The following is a 20277-nucleotide window of genomic DNA, read 5'->3' on the forward strand; positions in this document are numbered from 1 at the left end:
CTTATTTAAGCGCATGTTGCACCTATAACTCTGTCTCCCAGCAAATTAACTGTTTTATTGAATGTGTGCGTGTTTTTTGTGCCATAAAAGGCCACCCCCTGGTTCAGTGCATAACAAAATGCAACCACATTTTCTCTCCTGGAAAAACTTTGGGGGCAAGGAAGTAGGCAGGGAACACCTCCCATTCCCCCACCCCCTCTTTCTGCTGTTCTGGCCAGGAAATGGGGAGGAAGGCAAGTGGGAGGCCAAGGTTAATTTAAAACAACCATCTGATACAGTGCTTGTCCGAGGGAGCCCCGGCTTTGGGCTCTTTCTTGGTGGGGGGCTGCCTGGGCACCCTGGGGGTCTGGATGGATACACTTTTGGGGTGGGGCTCCCTGAGATGGGCGGGGGTTTATTGAGGGGCTCTGGTAGCACCGAGACCAGCTGGATCTCGGGTGTATTTTGGAGGTAGTGGTGGGGGGAGGCTCTGCCCCGGACCCCAGCACCACTCTGGGGCGGTGGCCGGTTCCACCTTAACGCGGGCGGAGGCGGGGGGGGGGAGTGAAGGAAACGGGGGGAGGCGGGGCAACCGCTAGGTCACGTGATTCCGCCACCGAGGCGGAGCCGCCGCCATTTTGTCTGGGACTGGGAGTGGAAATGTGAAAGGAAAAGCCGGAGCGGAGCCCAGGAGACCAAGCGGGGCGCGCGGCGGAGAGAGCCCCTCCCCTCCCCCCCGGAGAGCAGCGCGGCCCCGTCGGCCCGGGCCTGCGAGCAGCCCAGGGAAGGAGGCGGCGGGCTGCGGTACCCTGGGGCCGTAGCGGCTTGCTGGCCCCCGGCGCACAGCAGGGGCCGCAGGGGACCTTGCTTCCTAGGCTGCGGGCGCTCTCAGGGCGGGCTGGTTCCCGGCGGGCGTCAGTCCCGTCTCTCCCCTTGGGTGGGGGGCAGGCCGAGGGGACCCCAGGCTGCTGAGGGGGGCCGGCGGAGCGGAAGATGTCGGGCCAGTCGATCACCGACCGCATCGCGGCCGCCCAGCACAGTGTCACCGGGTCAGCCATCTCCAAAGCCGTCTGCAAGGCGACGACCCACGAAGTCATGGGGCCGAAGAAGAAGCACCTGGACTGTGAGTATCGCACGCCGGGCCGAGCGGCGCCTCGGCGTGCCCGGGGCGGGGGAGCATCACGACTCCCCTCCCGTGTGGCCGCTGAGTCAGCCGAGGTGAAATGCTTGGCCTCGGGGCCCACAGAGGCAGCGCCGCGCCAGGAATAGGACTCACGATTCCTGTCAGTCACCTGCTCTGACTGTTAGGCAGCGCTGGAGCTCCCTTTAGAAACCACATCGCTTCGCTTTCTGCCGCTCCTGAGATAATGGGGCGGAGAAGAGAGGCGGGAGGAGGTGACTGTGCCGCCACAGCGCCTTCCAAGGGCTACCTGAAGCCGTGACAGTCTCAGGAGGTTGAGATTCTCCCCTCTGCAAGAAAGTGAGCTTGGAAACGTTTCCACAAAACACCTGGATGTTACTGTGTGGAGACCATTGTTTGTAATTAGTGATGCTGTTTAACTCCGCTGTTAATGTCCAGCATGAGACTTGTAGGCACCGCTCTTGCTGTGTAGGAAATAGTATGACTCTTAGGAGAGAAAGCAGAAGAAGTGGGTTGTAGCCCACGAAAGCTTATGCTCTAATAAATTTGTTAGTCTCTAAGGTGCCACAAGTACTCCTGTTATTTTTGCGGATACAGACTAACACGGCTGCTACTCTGAAACCAGATTAATATGGTAACAGAGGTACTGTATGGAGGCCCTTCTAAATGATGAAATACCTAACCTTTAATAGCCGCTTTCCCAGATATTTTATTTCTAGTATGCCAGATTTTTTTCTCTTTCATTTTCTGCTGCCTATGGTAGATTGAAGTTGAAAAGTAAACCTGAAATCCATAAATTGCAACGTAACAGGAAGACAAAAAATGGTGAGCGTAAGGTTCTTAGTTGTCTGAAGGTTTCAGCTGTTGACTTGATTAGTGTATTGAGTGCATCACTTAAAATAAAACTTTGTCTGGTGTAACTCACAAAATGAGGAAATGTAAGTTGCCTGACATTCTGTCTTCAACTTGCCACCACAGTAACTTTCACTGAGATTGTATTGTGTTCATGAGATTCCTTTGGATGTAATTTGATACAGAACTCTATTTAGAGGTATCTGTTTTCTACAGGGATTTGTGTAGAAGGAATTCCATGGTTTGACATGATTGATTTTTCTGCTATTAAGAACAAATAAAAAAGCATAATTCGGACTGCATATGAGAAATGAGGAGACATCATGGGAGTGGTTGTAATGTAGACTTTAGTGAAAATGTCTTATTCATTGGAATTTTTCACAGAAGCCATCATGGTGTAATACCCCCTAGTTGTTTTTCAGGGGCTAGGCTTAAACTTTTTCCTAGCATTTGTCATTTGGATCACAGGTGTACAGAACTTTTTCTCTTGTTTCTGGCGCGTGTGTGTATGTGTGTGTGTTAGTTACAGCTTTCCCTCTGTGCAGATCCACAAAGGTTATGAGTTGTTATAGCTATAAGCTACGGAGACATCCTTTGCTTTTTGGCTTAAGCTGGCAGCTCATACTTTTAGGTCTGGAGGTCCCAGGTTCAATCCCTGGTATGTTGGCCAAGAGAGCAGTCATCACATAAGCAGGTAGGATATTAAAGTATATGATCATATAGCTGAAACATCCATAGAAGTGTGATAAATATATTTCCTGCACAGAACTAAGCAGAAGTAGGGCTTTGGTTAAAGTGAAAATTACTGTGGTCTCCTCTTGGTCCCTCATTGCTGCTCAAAAATGAATCCAGGACTAGTATATGCCTGTTGAGGGTTTCTACAGTTGTCTGGGACTATGCCCAGCTTCAGTGCTCTTCCTCAAACTAATACTAAATATCTCCAAATACACTCACGTTTAAATAGTAAGAAAAGCACTTAACGTTAAGAAAACGTTGTTATAGGCAAAGACCTACACATATGATATGTGTGTGTATGTAAGCAGTTGCATAGTGCTATGGAGCTTTGATTGTGTTTCTGTTGGGCTGCTGAATAGTAGTACAGTCACGTAATTAATTTTTGTTAAGTCAAGGGATCAGAGCTGTGTGAATGGAAATATTCCATTTTTAATGTAGGTCACAATGTCCCAAAAGTAAATCAGCTGCTCTATTTTTCATAACGTTAAGATATTAGACCAAAGTAAATTAACTTTTATGGTGGTATTTCTGCATTCCCAGTGGATCACTGCGGTTCTCCTAACTTCCCCGCTTACTTTATTCTCCAGCTTCTCTTCCCACCCCCCAATTTTATGTTGCAGTACTTGGGTAGGATTAGATATCTTTTCTTTTTAAAGTAGATCAGAATCGCCCTCTTAAATGCACACCTCTTTCCTTGTTGGCTCTGTCTTTAGTGTGCATCTTATCCAGTGGGTCGAATGTTCTGTGTCTGCTGACTTCACAATCCCTGCTTCTTTGTTTTCAGAACAGGTCACTTGCTTGGCAATATAAACTCTGCCACTAACACACTGGGGAGAAAATAAACTGATCTAAAACTAGTTTTAACAAAATAAATAAAACCTGTATCGAGGCTAGTAGCTTATATAGTAGACAAAGTTTTAGCCCAAGAAAACTGATTTAAATTTTTGATTGGTAGTATTTATCTGGGATTCAAATGACATTGAATTATTTGACTCAAATAGAAATTTAAAGAAATATGATCAAAGCCAAGATTTTATTTTTTTTCCATTTTTTAAGTATATGGAAGTCAAGACATACCTGGGAAAAATTAAGGAAGGAAAAAGTTACAAAATATTTACTGCTTGATTAATCAAACAGTTAAAATTTACAATCTGTAGAGTATACAAGTTTTAAATATCATATAGGAATGGGGAATAGCACTGCAATAGCACAGCTAATGAAAATTGTACTATACATTGCAAAATTTGGCCCTGATCCTGCAGTCCAATCTGCACAGTCAGATTTTTGTGCTGTGTAGACCCTCTTTGACTCCTTGGACCATTCTGCTTGCACAAAGTCTGCCTAGATCTGATTGCAGTCACACTGATGAGCAACCCTGTGGTAACAAATTAGAATATGTAGGGAGAAAAGTCCAATATTTTCTGATTCATATTTCAAAGGAACTCTTAAACAATAGTGAGTAAAACAGTGGCTTTTTCTTAAAATGTTCAATACCTTGACACTTCAAGATGCTTGGTAATACCGCTGTTTTACGTGAGTGATCCATATTAGGCTCAGCAGCCTATAAAGTATACAGTTTTCCCATACTAATCTCCTGTAATCAGGGGGAAATTTATAACATCAAAATATACCTTTGTATATGTTCTCATATCATTAGAAGTATTCTAGGGGGTCTCTAGGGGGTTAAATTTTGGATTATTTCTTACCTTGTATGCCAAGTTTTTTTTATTTTTACAATATATTTTAGTGCGTTCTTTGCATATCAGTACTCTTGGACACTTCTGGTTTTGTCTGAATGCATTTTGGCATAAGAGAAGAGAGTGTAATTTTTTGTCACAAGAGTAGAAGATGACTATGCAGTAAAATATGTAGTAGTGCCAATTAAATATGTAATCCAATTTTGGTTCCTGTTGAGCCAGCACCTATTTTTAAATGCTCTTTTGTTCTGCCCATGGGGTCACAGTCTGGTATTTTTGCACCAGTCTGTCATACCTTCTTTATTGATCCTCTGCATTTACTCATAAAGGGTGTATATCGTCATTTCTACAGGAAGGAATATATGCACACAGCTAGTGCTTTAATTTCATTTTTGTACATGGGGTAGGGTGGGGCCCTGAGATAGTTAATACAAGGGCAAAGGGATATTCTTCTCAGGCCCCCAACCTCACATAATCTTTCAAGAAGGATGGGGGAAGGGAATTCAAAGAGTTTAATGAAAGGTTTTATGTCTGTATTCTAGTTTCCAATCCATGGAAGAGCTTCGATGGACATCTTTCATTGACGTTTTCTAAGTTTTGAATGCTTGACTCTGCAACCTTAATGTTCTTTTAAAATAGTTAGTGTATGTAATAATAAATATTGAAGGTGATTGCATCAAAACTGCAATGGGTTAAAGTGTTTTTATGGCATCAAGCCTGCTAAATTTGGTGTGTGTTTCAGCGGACTTTGTCTAAAGAGGTAAAGATTAGAAACTAGGGATGAGACTTCAAAAACCGCTAAACTTTGTCCTAACAAATCAATACTGAATGCTTTTGACAATCCCACCCTAAATGTAGGATAGATGGTGATATCCATTACATAGTTCACTTGTTTAGACTTGTGAGGCAGGGGGAAATCCCCTGTTTCAATTTTTATAACTGATGCAAAATATCACAATAATCTAACTTGATAGTTTATTTGCTTTTAAGAAGATTGTCATATTTATGACCAGACTAATTTGTGAAGTGGAATAAAAATACCTAATGGCTTTTATAGTTCAGTTTAATCCTGATTTTATCTGAACTCTAAGGAGGGAGATGAGATAGTGTTGTATGTAATGTGAAATGATTTGAAACTGAAAATTGTTTCCTTCACCTACTTTCTGTGTTTCAGTTTTTAATAATAGAACCTATTCTGTATCAATGTATCGAAACAGAATAGTGGACAGATTGAACTTTGTGGCAGTGTACTACTAGTAGAGACAGGAATAACATCTACATATGCAGTGAAATATCCTGATGTTTCGAATGCGCTAAAAATGTTACAAAAGTTCAGCCAAGGATTTGAAAGGGATTTAAAGACTCGGTAGTGAAAAATAACCATCTTTCAACTCATTTTATTAGAGTTTGGAGTGTCCATTTCTTATAAGATGGAACAAAAATTGAGCAAATATAGTTTGTGTCCTGAACATTTTATTAAAGAGAACTTCAGTGAAGACTGACAGGCGCTTGTTTAACTTCTGTTTTGCATCTCCTATTGATTGGAATGCTTTCCAATCAGTTGTGCTTTCAAGTTGGTCAACAGTTGGTGAAGGGACAAGAGATAAGAATTGTCTGTGCAACAGTTGGAATCTACTTTTTAAGGCTTTTTGAAACAATTTTCTTAATTGGCAAAATTGATTTGTCTAAAAGATTTTAATTGCAGAGAATATATTAATTTGACTTTCTTAAAACTGATCATTTTAGTGATAAACTTGTGGGCTTTTTGAAACCAGTCATTTTAAGTTGTGAATTTGCAGTTGATTATGATTTTGTTTTTTATAGACCTGATTACTCAGAATATTGCAATGTCACCACAGGCCAAGTTTAAGAGAGCACTAATGCTCTTTTGTGTAAACCTTACATACCAACAAATCTTCTTTAAGTTTGTTAAAATAGAAGATCTTTGCTTGTAACTGATTGTAAAACTTTTTTACAAACTGATTGTAAAGCTTTGTAATTCTTAAAGTAAGCTTGATATATCTATTCAATAACTAGATTCAGTGCTTAATTCAAAAATAACTTTTCCTGTCACTTTGATGTCAATATGCATTACAAAATGGTATAGAGTACTTATTTGGCTAACTCCTTCATTGCAAGGTATTCGAACTTAGAGGAACTAAATCAACCTGATAACATTTTAGTTTCTTAAAACATTGATCAAATGCATTTAAAAAATAATTACATGATCACATACTATTTTTTCCATAAGACACCTTCCTCATTCAGCGCACAGGATGGATGGTGCTCATTGAATTAGCATCCATTTAATATTTTGTTTTATCATCACGGTTCAATGTGTGGCCCCATGCCTTATTTACAACACACTATTCAAATTGTGCTCTGAAGATAGAATTATTAATTTCCTCATGGTTTTTAATGCTATTCATCACTATAGTATCTAAGTGCTTCACAAATATTAATGAATTTATTTTCACAACGCCTTTGTGAGATGAGGAAATATTATCCCTATTTTACAGATTGGGAATTGGGGGACATGAGATTAATATCTTGGATTATAAACTCTTTGAACCGTCTTGTCCTGTATTTATACAGAACCTAGCACAATGTAGTTCTGGGCCATGATTAGAGTTCCTAGATGCTATAGTAAATCAAATAATAAATATGTCCACTGTTTTAGGTGCCAAATTTGAAATGCTTAGGCCTTGATTTTTCAGTATGTTTAGCATTATCTAGCTATTTATATGTTCAAAGCACAGCTCACATTGGCATCAGTTGCTGCTGTAAGTGCTTGGCATTTCTGCAGATCAGATTATCAAGTTGGGCACCCAGAAAATGAAGAACACAACTACAGCGACCTTTGAAAAGGAACTCCGTGGCAGAGGCAGGGATAGAATCCCATTCTCCAGAGCAGCGTTCAACACTGCCTTAGCTGTGAGATTGTCCTCTCTTCCTGCAGTCTCCAGCCTCATTCACTATGAATCTTCCAATTTCTGCTACAAATGAGGCAGAGGTCCTATAAACGACCCTTTGCTGCACAACACTGATTGATCACTGGAGAATGGGCCATGGCATGCAATGAATGAGCTGGATTAGGTAGGAAAAATAGCATGTGATCATGTAACTAAAGACTGCATCATCATTCACGTGCACAAGGGGACTGAATTAAGGTTATGCAGACAACTTTAATTCTGGCACTTCCTAACTTTTGAGTTCTTGGCTTTGCAACTTTGTTAATGTTCTTTTTAATGTATTTTTCTGTGTGTATAATTATAGCCAGGTTAGGGGACAACAATATGTAACTAGATCTCCTGATTCACCTGCATTTTTAGAGCAAACGAAGTTGAAGTGGGAACTGAGGGTGTGCTGTTCCTAATATTTAAAATGTAAAAAGCAGCAGTTTGCATTTGTTTCAGCCTTTCCCTCTAACTTCTTTCGATAGTAACACAGATGAAATACTCAATAGGTTGCCTTTAGGTAGTTGTCTGATCCTGCAATTCCTAGGAGTTATGAGGATCCCTCTCTCTGTCCATGCTTCGTCCCTAAAATGTCACAAGTTTGACAACCTTCACTCTACTCCCAGCCCCTACAAAGAGAGAATTAAGAAGAAAATGTCTCTTTATATAGCAGCACTGTTAAGCCTGTGAACCAGACAAACTTTTTTCAGGTCTTCGTTACAGAGGTAACTATAAGTACAACTCGAGGGTTGCCCATATGTTGAGTCGTCCCCCCCCCGGGATGTCTTCTCTACAAAATTAATTCAAACTCGAACTAACATGGCTTCTGTCCACATGCACGCACCCATCTGGTCTGAAAATAGTGGTGAGTTACACCCAAGTTAGCTGGTCAGTCCTGGCATGTGGGCTAACACCCAAGTGCTACTTACGCTTGGGCTGGTAACTTGGCCACTTTACTGAGAGGATGCAGGCTAAACCACTCTAGTGCAGATAGTCCTCTCGTGCCTTCCCAGAATTCCACTATGTGCCCAGCAGGACAAACTCTCACACAATTCACTGGAAAAAAAATCAGTGGCTCAGCTTACTGCAGTGCTAAGAACAATGGAATGTGCCCCCAGAAGTCCTAGAGCCTTCACAGGTGAGAACAGCACCACGGTGGCCACTTACAGCTAGGCCCAGGTCCCAATTGGCTGAATTAACTTCACATATAGACGTACCCTCAAACCCTTAACTTGAGTGTGGTAGTGCTTTTGGTCTTGTCTACATGGTGTAGCAATATGCACCAGAAAGGTGTAAATTGTAGAGCTCTCTGCCCTGTGTAGACCCTGCTGACATGCTCTGAAAGATACCCAGAACACCGTGATGTAGTAACATTTGGAACAGTACTACTTCAGTGCATGCTAGGAACCTTTCAGACCATTTCAGCATGGTCTATGCAGGGCAGTTAGAGTGCTCTACAGTTTACACCACTCTAGTGTGCATTGCTGGACTGTGTACACAAGCCCTTTAACTCTAGTTGACTGTCAGGGCTATAGGGTACAGCTCAAGGGCATGGCTACACTTGCGAGTTAGAGCGCGTTAAAGCAGCCCCGTGCGCTCTAACTCACGACGTGTCCACACTGGCAAGGCACGTAGAGTGCTCTGATTCTGCGGCTGGAGCACTCCTGGTAATCCACCTCCGTGAGAGGCATAACGCTTGGTGTGCCCTGGCTCAAGCGTCGCAGCGCCAGTGTGGACGCCCTAGTCTGTTAATGCGCTCTGATCGTTCTCCAGAAGTGTCCCACAATGCCTGTTCTAGCCACTCTGGTCATCACTTAGAACTCTACTGCCCTGGCCTCAGGTGACCAACCGTCAGACCCGTCCTTTAAATTCTCTGGGGATTTTGAAAATCCCCTTCCTGTTTGCTCAGCAAGGCGTGGCGTGCTCTCAGCGCATCTTTGCAGGTGACCATGCCTCCACGCTCCAGGCGATCCCCAGTATGGAGCAATGGCAAGGTGCTGGACCTCATCAGTGTTTGGGGGAAGGAAGCTGTTCAGTCGCAGCTGCACTCCAGCCGTAGAAATTACGATACCTTTGGGCAGATATCAAGGGACATGATGGAAAGGGGCCATGACCGGGACGTACTTCAGTGCAGGGTTAAAGTGAAGGAGCTGCAGAATGCCTACCACAAAGCACGGGGGGCAAACCGCTGCTCCGGTGCTGCCCCTGCGACCTGCCGTTTCTACAAAGAGCTGGACGCAATACTGGGGGGCGACCCCACTTCCACTCCAAGTACCACCATGGACAGTTCAGAGCCCAGTTCAACAAGGCAGGAGGAGGAGGAAAGCGGGAGCGAGGGTGCTGAGGAGGAGGAAGACACCCCGGCGTCCCTAGATGCATGCAGCCAAGAGCTATTCTCAAGCTGGGAGGAAGATAGGATGTGCCCGGTAAGCGGCTTTTATTTTGGGAAGGAAGTTATTCGGTGCGGGCTCTTGGGGTGAGGAGGGTTAGGGTCTGCGGAATAGGGTGTTGATGTAATCTCTTCAAAGGTCTCGTCCAGAAGCTGTGCGATGCGCTTGCGCAGTTTCCTTGGGAGCGCTACTGTACTCCTTGTCCCAGTCAGGCTAACATGTTTGCGCCACTTCTGCAGTGAGGGGTGGGTGACCCATTGCTGCATACAAGCAAGCTGCGTATGGACCAGGGTGGAAGCCGCATTGTAGTAGAAGACCCTCCCTTGCTTCCCAGGTCACCCTCAGCAGCAAGATACCTTCCAGGACAAACTCCTGTGGAAAATGTGGGGACAGTGTTCAGTATAGGGGGCCCCCTGCATCTGTTAGCTCTCCCCAAGGCGCAGAAACCCAGAAGACAGTACGGCAGTAAAACAATCAGTCCCCCTCGACTCTGAGCTTACTCACCATTTTGAAGCTCCTGTGGGTTATGTGCACTCGCTTTGGGACAGGCAAATTTTGCTATTGTGTAGACTGTGCTTGTCTTTAAGTATGGGCGAATCATTGCCCTGTCTGGTGTGAACAATGCTGTCTCTGTTAAGTGTTGCATTTTGCCTTTACAGATGCAACCTTGAGATCTCGGCCGTCCATGTTATCACAGGCCGAAAGACTCCAAAGAATTAGGAAGAGGCCATGTAGAAGCAAAGAAAACATGCTGCATGAAGTAGTGCAGCAGTCCCTTCATGAAAATCAAGAAGCGCAGGAGTGGCGGGAAAATGAAAGGAGGTTCCGTCAGCAGAATGCAGAGCGCCGGCACCAAAGCACAGAGCGGCTGATAAGCATTATGGAGCGCCAAGCAGACTCAATCCAGGCACTCGTAGCCATGCAGGCAGAGCACTACTGCGCCCGCCCCCCCTGCAGCCCTTGTCCCAAAACTCTTTCCTTTGTGTCCCCATCTCACCTCCAACCCACTTTCCCCAACATCCGGGTTCTTATCCCCACCAGCTGCCTCCAACATCTGTAGCTTCACCACCCACCCCTGCAAACTATGATCCTTACCCACTGCACTCAACCCCCATCACCATGCATTTTATCCAGCCTGAAGTGCAGCACTCATTGCACAGCACTCCAGACAGGAAGGCTGAATATGAGAACAGGACATACGCAAATCTGTGATTGAATCGTTCCCCACCCCACCCCACCCCCTTGCCCTTTCTGTTTCCCAAGCAGTTGTTTCTTTTCAATAAATGAATTTTCTTTTAAATAAATGGCTTTTTTGGCTTTGAAAACATTCTTTATTATTGCATTGAGTAAAAGATACCTTAGCCCAGGAAAGCAACAGGCACTACAAGTCAGTGTAGCAAGCACAGATTCCTACTAACCTTGGAACCACTGCACTTCACTCCCGTGCAGGGCACCAAACATTGCTGGTGGCTATCAGCCTCAAATTGCTCCCTCAAGGCATCCCTAATCCTTGCAGCCCTGTGCTGGGCCCCTCTAATAGCCCTGCTCTCTGGCTGTTCAAATTCAGCATCCAGGTGTTGAACCTCCGAGTTCCATGCCTGAGTGAATCTTTCACCCTTCCCTTGACAAATGTTATGGAGGGTATAGCACGCGGATATAACCCCGGGGATGTTGTCATCAGCCAGGTCCAGCTTCTCATACAGAGAGCACCAGCGGCCCTTTAAACGGCCAAAAGCACACTCCACAGTCATTCTGCACCGACTCAGCCTGTTGTTGAACCGCTCCTTACTGCTGTCAAGGCTCCCTGTGTAGGGTTTCATGAGCCATGGCATTAAAGGGTAAGCAGGGTCTCCAAGGATCACAATGGGCATTTCGACTTCCCCTATGGTGATCTTCTGGTCTGGGGAAAAAAGTCCCTGCTTGCAGATTCCTGAACAGGCCAGTGTTCCGAAAGATGCGTGTCATACACTTTTCTGGGCCATCCTGCGTTAATGTCAATGAAACGCCCATGGTAATCCACAAGCGCCTGGAGAACCATAGAGAAATACCCCTTCCGATTAACGTACTCGGAGGCTAGGTGGGCTGGTGCCAGATTGGAATATGCATCCCATCTATCAACCCTCCGCAGCCAGGGAAAGCCAGCCACAATGTCATGCATGTTACCCAGAGCCACAGTTCTCTTGAGCAGGATGCGATTAATGGCCCTGCAAACTTGCATCAATACGATTCCAACGGTTGACTTTCCCACTCCAAACTGGTTAGAGACCGATCGGTAGCTGTCTGGAGTTCCCAGCTTCCAGATTGCAATAGCCACCCGTTTCTCCACTGGCAGGGCAGCTCTCAATCTCGTGTCTTTGCGCTGCAAGGTGGGGGCGAGCTCATCACGCAGTCCCATGAAAGTGGCTTTTCTCATCCGAAAGTTCTGCAGCCACTGCTCGTCATCCCAGACTTGCATGATGATTTGATCCCACCACTCAGTGCTTGTTTCCCGAGCCCAAAAGCAGCGTTCCACGGTGGTGAGCATGTCCATGAATGCCACAAGCAATCTCTTGTCACATGTGTTATGCGAGTCGATATTGTCAGACTCCTCACTGTCAGTTTGTAGCTTAAGGAGAAACTCGACTGCCAAACGTGACGTACTGGCGAGACCCATCAACATATTCCTCAGCAGTTTGGGACCTATTCCCGCAGAATGAAAGGGAAGACAGAGCGCGCAGTACAAAAAACGTTGAAAGATGGCGCCAAATGTGGACGGAAGCACAGGGATGCATCCCGGGGCGTTGGGACAGGACCCAGAATGCCCCACCCACCCACCCCCTTCCCACAAGCCACAGCACCAGAATGGGAAGAGGTGCTCTGTGGGATAGCTGCCCATAATGCACCGCTACCAATGCCGCTGCAAGTGTCGCAAATGTGGCCACGCCAGTGCGCTTGCAGCTGACAGTGTGGACACATTACAGCACTTTCCCTACTGCGCTCTCTGAGGGCTGGTTTAACTCGCAGCGCTCTACATCTGCAAGTGTAGCCATGCCCCAAGTTAGTACAACTCATCAGCTTCTGACACAGTCATTCTGTAGAACTCGGGTGTTATTTCACAGTGTGGCCACTCTTCTGAGTGAGGCTAGTTTAAGAGGAGTTAACTTGTGTAAATAGCCTCAGATTAATATGATGTGAGTTGAACACACAGTGATTCAGTCACACTGCAATAGCAATTTCCTTGTATATTTCTAAAATACAATCCAATTCTTACAGCTTTGGGAGAAGATAGTGATCTATATTTTAAAAAGGAAAACTGGAAAATTACTTTACTTTCCGGGTAATCTAAAACCAGTTTACTTGTTTCCACAGCCCCAGGGGTTCTTTCTCCCTGAATTTTAAGTTCTTAATTAAACCCATGTTGGATAATTGGAGAATCTGACTTGAACTCAGAAAAGTAAAACAAAATCACAGTTAGGGCTAAGCTTCTTTCTAAATGTCCTCATTGTGCTTGAGTGTTGTAGTTTGTAGATCATACAGGTTTGGAAATACCTAAAATGAGTTGATACAGTGATTATAAGAGCAGCTTAGTCTTAATGAACAAAGTAAAGAAATCTGAAATTGAACTTGCTGCATGACTTATTGATCTAATAATCACAGTTTTCATAAAGGGCCATCTCTGGCTGTAATCATTAATACAGTTGAAGAAACACTAGTCTTGGTCAGTATTTGGCTGAGAAATCTCTAATGAAAACCCTATGTTTGTCAGAAAGTAGTGTTTGTTATTCATTGAGTAGCTGTCTGATTTCAAATGAGATGTGCTGATATTTCAGATGTTATAAAATGAATGTCCTGAATATTTTGTAGGCCATTAAAGATCCCAGGGCCCTCTTTATATGGTGTTAATCTTGGTGTCTTGGCCAAATTCTAGTGTGGTTAATTTTCAGCCTGACTATATGCCCCTTCAGTTTTGATGGGATGTGGTATTCTTCCAGTCTAAAACTGTTTAGCGTTGCTGTTATAACAGTTTCTAAATTCCATTCCAGAAATAGCATTTCACTCTTGGTGGAAGTGATGCCTGTGTTTGTGGTTTGTAAAACACTCTGTGATGAAAGGTGCTATATAAATGAAAAGTGATATTGGAGAACTAACATCTTTTACCCGATGTTTCATTCCTTTTGTAACCTACAACATTTTATAATATTTACTCCTATATTAGAATTGTTTCTACCTGTTGGTCTGTCTCACTGCGCATGCATACTCAGCAACTGTTAGAGGTAGGTGGGTGATGGCATATAGAGTATGTTAACAATAGTAGACTATCACAGGCCTGCACAACTTGAGGTGTGGTTTTGGTAATATTTTTTTTTCTAGTTTTTTTTCCCTTTCAGTAACAAGTTCAATTATTTAACATTTCTCTGAAAATAACCTTTTTATAGACCTATCTGTTCTGGAAGAAGTCAGTCAGTTTTTTAAAATCATGAAAACCGCAACAGTTCTTTATAAAAGTATTTACCAGATTCCTAATGGAAGATAACTAATATTTCACAATCATAACTATGCTAGAGCAGCAGGAGTTCAGCTAAAGGACAGCAGAATCTGGCTAATGGGTAACTAAGACAATTAATACCTTGAATTTAGAGATCTAAAAAAAGTGAGCTACAGTAGTCACAAGTTTGTTTTTGGTTACAACATATTGCATACAAGAGTAAACATAGCTGTGGAATGAATCTAACCTTAAATTACTCAGATTATTATTTGTACATTAAAGTGTTTTTAAAATCTTATTAAGGGACGTCTTATGTCAAATTTAAGTTTAGTGAAAGCAAGCTTTTAGCCTATAGAGCACACTATTTCCATGAGCTCTCTTTTTATTAAATATTCCAGTAGAAAGATTTATAAAAAAAATTCCTCAGTTGTCATCTAATACAACACCACAGTGTCTGGATTGCAGTGTATGAGAACCTGAAAGTGAAATTGTCTAGAAAATGAATATGTAAGACAAATTGTGGTAGATAGAATGATGTACAAATTCTAGTTTAGCCCGAACTTGGAAGCTAAGGGCTTAATCTCAGTTAAATCAACTCCCATTGCCTTCATCGGGTCTAAGATTGTACCCTTGGTTTGATCATGTAAGATTCTTGAGTACCCATAACTCAGTTTTGCCGTTAACTTTATTGGGTCTATGATTTCACTTCTAAGATCCCTGCTCACGTGAAAAATACTATTGTATCCTTAGTCACCACTGTGGGCGAGCCCCCATCATGTGACGAAAATGCATCCCAAGGTGGTAGGTTTGCAGGATGCCTCACTTGTTCAAAAGTGTGGCTGGCTACTCATCATAGAAATGTAGGGTTGGAAGGGACTTTGAGAGTTCATGTAGTCCAGCCCCTGTGCCGAGGCAGGACCAAATATACCTAGACCACCCTTGACAGGTGTTTGGAGGCTTTTAATAACCAGTTAGACAGTGCTGGGGATTCTACAACCTCCCTGAGGCTACGTCCTCACTACCGGGGGGGGGGGGTCGATTTAAGATTCGACGTATCGGAGCCGACTTACCCCGCTGTGAGGACGGCGGCAAATCGACCTCCGCGGCTCCCCCGTCGACGGCGCTTACTCCTGCCTCCGCTGGTGGAGTAGAAGCGTCGATTCGAGGACCGATTGTCGCATCCCGACGAGATGCGATAATTCAATTCCCCGAGAGATCGATTTCTACCTGCCGATTCAGGCGGGCAGTGTAGACCTGCCCTTAGTAACCTACTCCAGAGCATAATTATCCTTATAGTTAGAAAGTTTTTCCTAATATCTAACCTAAATCTCTCTTGCTGCAGATGAAGCCAATTACCTCTTCTCCTATCTTTATTAGATGTGGAGAACAACTGATCACTCACTTCTTTATAACAGTCCTTTACATATTTCAAGACTTATATGGTGGGTGCCCCCCCCCCCAGTCTTCTGTTCTCAGAACTATGCTTGTCCAGTTTTTTTAACGTTTCCTCGGGTCAGGTTTTTCTAAACACTTTATCACTTTTGTTGCTCTCCTCTGGACTGTGTCCAGTTTGTCCACATCTTTCCTGGAATGTGGTGCCCAGAACTGGACACAGTACTCCAGGTGAGATCTCACCAGTGCTGAATAGAACAGGAAGGCTCCCTCCTGTATCTTACATGAGACTCCAGTTAAAACACCCCAGAATATTAGCTTTTTTTTTTTTTTTTTTTGGCAACTCCATCACATTGTTGGCTCATTCAGTTGATCCACTGTGAACCCTCAAGACCCTCTTCTAGAGTACTGCTTTCTAGCTAGTTATTTCCCATTTTGTAGTTGGGCATTTGTTTTTTCTGTCTTAAGTGTAGAACTCTGCACTTACCTTTATTGAATTTCCTCTTGATGATTTCAGACCAATTCTCCAATTTGTCAAGGTCATTTTGAATTCTAACACTGTCCTCCAAAGTACTTGCAACCCTTCCAAGTTGGTGTCATCTACAAATTTTATAAGTATATTCTCCACTTCATTCTCCAAGTTATTAATGAAAATATTGAATAGTATTGGATCAGGACAGACCCCTACGCGACCCCCTCGATACAGCCTCTCATTTTGACAGCAAACCATTCATAACCATTTGAGCACAGTTTTTCAATCAGTTGTGCACCCCCTGACAGTAATTTAATTTAAACCACATTTCACTAGTTCGTTTGAGAGCATCATATGGGACCATGCCTTACTAAACTGAATATATCCTGTCTACTGCTTTCCACCCGTCCACTGGGTCAGTAACCTTATCAAAGAAGAAATTTAGGTTGGTTTGTCATTTTGTTCTTGACAAATCCATGTTGCCTTTTACTTATCATCCTGTCAGTGCTTACTAGTCTTAGTAGAGAGAACTGTAAACATTTTTATTCTTAGTATCTTAGTATTGTTATTGAGCTTCATTTCTGGAATAAAAGATAATGGACACATTTTAAAAGCTCCTAAGTACCATTGATTTTCATTTCATTATTATTGCTACTTGCTAGAAGACTGATTTTTGTTTTGTGTGCCAAAGAATAAAGCTGTTATCTGAGTTCAAAGAACACAGATTAAGACGTTCAAGTGACTTTTATTGGGGAAGTAATGAAATAAATACCATTGTGATGGCAAGTTGCACAAATGAATTCTTTATCATATCCGTAATGGACATGTGTATACAAGTGATGGTGATACATCAAATGTTCAGTTTTTTTTAGTGGTCCAAGCATCTTTTGTTACATATATTGGTAGATTCCTATTTTCGGAGACTTAAAATCTTATGGGGGTGGAAAACCCTAGGATTAAAGTTTGAATTTAATATAAATATTTTATAATGTCACCAGGAGGAGTGGGGGAATCTTGTGTGTTTTTAAAAATCACTTTAATCTAATCTGGGCTCACTAATACCTTTTAATCATGTGGTTGTTGCATGGTGTTCACTAGAGGGTGAAATTAAGATTGTGAGAGTGGCCCTAACTTTGTATTTCCATTTTTTAAAAGTTAAATTAACCTTAACTCTGAATTTGTAATGCTTGCTTTTGAGAATAATTGCAGCATCCCTATAATGAGTAAAATGTATCTTAATATAGTTTTTGAGTTGTAATGTATGTAAGGATTTTTTCCTTTTTCTATTCAAAGCTTTTAGAGCACTTCTAAGCTAGTAAATTGATATGTGCTTTAGTAGAGAAGCTTAGAATAAAGAATTCAGTTCCACATTTTAGTTTAGTTTTCATTTATTTTCTGTAAAACTGCTATTAAGGAAATAAAGCAAGAGATGGCAGGCTGTTTGTGGTTTGCAACTCCAAAAGGAAATATAATTTTTAATCCATCGGATTAAAGCTTTCAAATGGTGTGGAGTCCTGTATAAAGCAGTTAACACTCATGTTACATGTTCAGCCTGTGAAACTTATTTCTGTCACATCTTTGAATGTCTAAACATAATGCTTTACATTTTTTTAATTTAGATCTAATCCAGTGCACAAATGAGATGAATGTGAATATTCCACAGCTGGCAGACACACTTTTTGAGAGGACTGTTAACAGTAGCTGGGTTGTAGTGTTCAAAGCTCTAATTACAACACACCACCTCATGATGTATGGAAATGAGGTAAGACTGATTACCTTGTGATAGTTATATTATGGGGGCATCTCTGAAAAAATCAGAATGCCATAAAGAAATAGTTGTGACCTGTGAACTTGAAGGGGAAAAAAAAAGTAATATACTTAATTTTTCTATCATTTTTGGTTGTAAATTACCTTTCTGATTGAAAATTAGTGAAGTGCTATTCATCACTAATTAGTCAGTTAATTTCAAACTAAACTCAGTAGATGTCTAAATCCATGTCATGCCTCTTTTCCAGTAACTTGCCTTCCTAAACTACTATTGCCATTCATTTACCACCTATGTTTAGATCAGTTTAAAAACAAAAGATCAGCAAAACTTATTTTAAAAACTTTGTGGTATAGTAAGTGATGGGACAGATTTTCTTTCCCAGACCACAATATGACATTAGAAATTTCATCTTTAATTGTACACAATTTCTCAACCTTCCGATGAAGCCTAAACAGTCAACCTTTTATGTCAGATAATAGAGATTGTCATCTCAAATATACAAGTGTGCATCCCCATGCATATTATAGGTTGTCTGTTGCGCATATGACAGACATCTGAGTGCAGAATTGTGGCTGAGGCAAAGTATCTCTATATGAAAGTTTTACCTTTGCTTTAAATGTAAACATTAAAGAACCACTGTGAAGGATTTGGACCTGATCTGTAAGGGGTTTGACTAGGTTATTGAAATAGGCAGTATATGACTGTGACTTTAGAGAGACATGGTGGGTGCAGTAAAATCTGTTGTTGGAAGAGACAAACTTTCTTGCTTACACAAAGCTCTTCTTCAGGTCACGGAATACTGACGGTATTGAGTTAATTTATTATATGCATATGTTGGTTTAGTTATACCAGCCTGTTTGGAAATACGGAGTAAGGGCAGACAGTGGCTCCAGATAAAACACCACCTGTAAACAATTCAGGAGGTTAAGATCACTGTTGAGCTCTATTAGCTATGAAGATGCTACTTCCAGGTTCCTGCCAAAGTTATGCAGTTACTCAGCCAAGATTGAGAAGGAACAGATCAAAAGGGCTATAAACAGTTCAAAACTTTCTCTCTGTCCATAATGAGGGAGATTGTCATAAGGGAGCTGTTCACAAAGAACAGCCTGACACAGCCACAGACCCTGTGGGAGGGTCTGAAGCAGTAGGTCTTCCTATTTTAACTAAGATAGACGTGCATATAGACTGTTCCATTGTTTTAAAATCTGTTTCCTCTTTGCTTTGCTGTATTCCTACTGTTAGGATAAAATTGGTTTGTATTAAAAAAGCTGCCTGGTCACTGTGTTAGCCACTGGTCACTGAAGCTGGGTGGGAACTACTTTTCCTCTCCTGTGATCATGTTTGAGATTTCTAAAACTGCCCTGTTCTGCATTGGGATGAAACCAAGATCTTTCAAAGTTTGTTTGTTTTTTGGGTGGAAAAACAAGAGACACCAGGATAGCTTGGCATTGAGGGTATTCACCTGATTCAGACTAATGACTTGAACTTGGGTCTCCGACATCCCCAGTGAGTACCTTTACCACCAGGCTATAAGAGTGTGTTTCTGTCTTTTGAAACTGTTAGTGTGTATAAAAAAATATTCATTGGGTCAGAGAGAGAGAGAGAGAGAGAAAACCACCTCACCCTAGAATAGCAGCCTGGTGGTTAGGGCACTTAGGATGTGAGAGACTCAGGTTCAAGTCCTTGGTCTGAATCAGGCAAAGCAGGGAGTTGAATCTGGGTCTTCTACATACTAGGTGAGTGCGCTCACTACTGGCATATTCTGGGGTGGGTTGTGTCTCTGGTTTTGACCTGAAATGCCGTACTGAACCTGAGAAACCTTTCCCTATGAAAGTTTTGTTGAATCTGGTATGTTCCCAGGTAAAGTTTCAGTTTTGACAAATTGGACTATTCAGATAAAAAACTGTTTTATTGAAAAAATTCCCAACTAGGCCTACTGGTCACAATTCACGAAAGGCAGACTTACAGGTACCAAACTCAGCCGGGCCTTCGAAGCAATCATTGTTGGTAGGCAACGTGCTATAGCCCAAGACCCAGGGGGTTGCAGGATTCCACCCTGAGAGAAGTGAAGGCATGTGGCTTTAACCTGAGGGGAGATGCTCAGACTCAGTAGAGGTCAGAGGTGCAGTTAGCCCTGTAACTGTGATGACAATATTTTTTGTCCTGAAAAGATAAGTTCTAATTTATAGTTTGAGTTGTAGGAAGACATGATTGTGTGCATATTAATATGTATTGAAAGTGGCAGAGAGACTTAAATTGTTCATGAAGCAGTTTCCTTTTAAATAACATTAATAAGTTAAGCTATAGATTTAGTCTCCTCCTCTTTCTTATCTCATCTGCTTAGCCAACTATTTGAGGAGGAGGAGACTAACGCTATAGACTTACTTAGAAGTAGTATAATGCCAGGTGAGTTAATTACTCCATTAATA

General features: G+C 42.4%; 1 protein-coding gene across 4 annotated transcripts in view; it reads left to right on the top strand.

Moving 5' to 3' along the window:
• Window positions 1–594: 594 nt before the first annotated feature.
• The window catches only part of LOC112108501 (phosphatidylinositol-binding clathrin assembly protein-like), a 53957-nt gene continuing 34274 nt past the window's right edge, over window positions 595–20277 (top strand). For 3 of the 4 annotated variants that reach the window (XM_024202656.3, XM_024202665.3, XM_024202686.3), the window contains exons 1-2: window positions 596–1102; window positions 17700–17842. In XM_024202656.3, the coding sequence (XP_024058424.1) occupies window positions 973–1102; window positions 17700–17842 (273 nt within the window). In that variant the 5' untranslated portion in view covers window positions 596–972. Of the gene's footprint in view, window positions 1103–17699; window positions 17843–20277 lie in introns of all 4 variants that reach the window. The other variant, XM_024202676.3, reaches the window with a different exon arrangement.

Source organism: Terrapene carolina, unplaced genomic scaffold (assembly GCF_002925995.2).
Source record: "Terrapene carolina triunguis isolate 2854851 unplaced genomic scaffold, T_m_triunguis-2.0 Scaffold131, whole genome shotgun sequence".
Taxonomy (NCBI): Eukaryota; Metazoa; Chordata; order Testudines; family Emydidae; genus Terrapene; species Terrapene triunguis.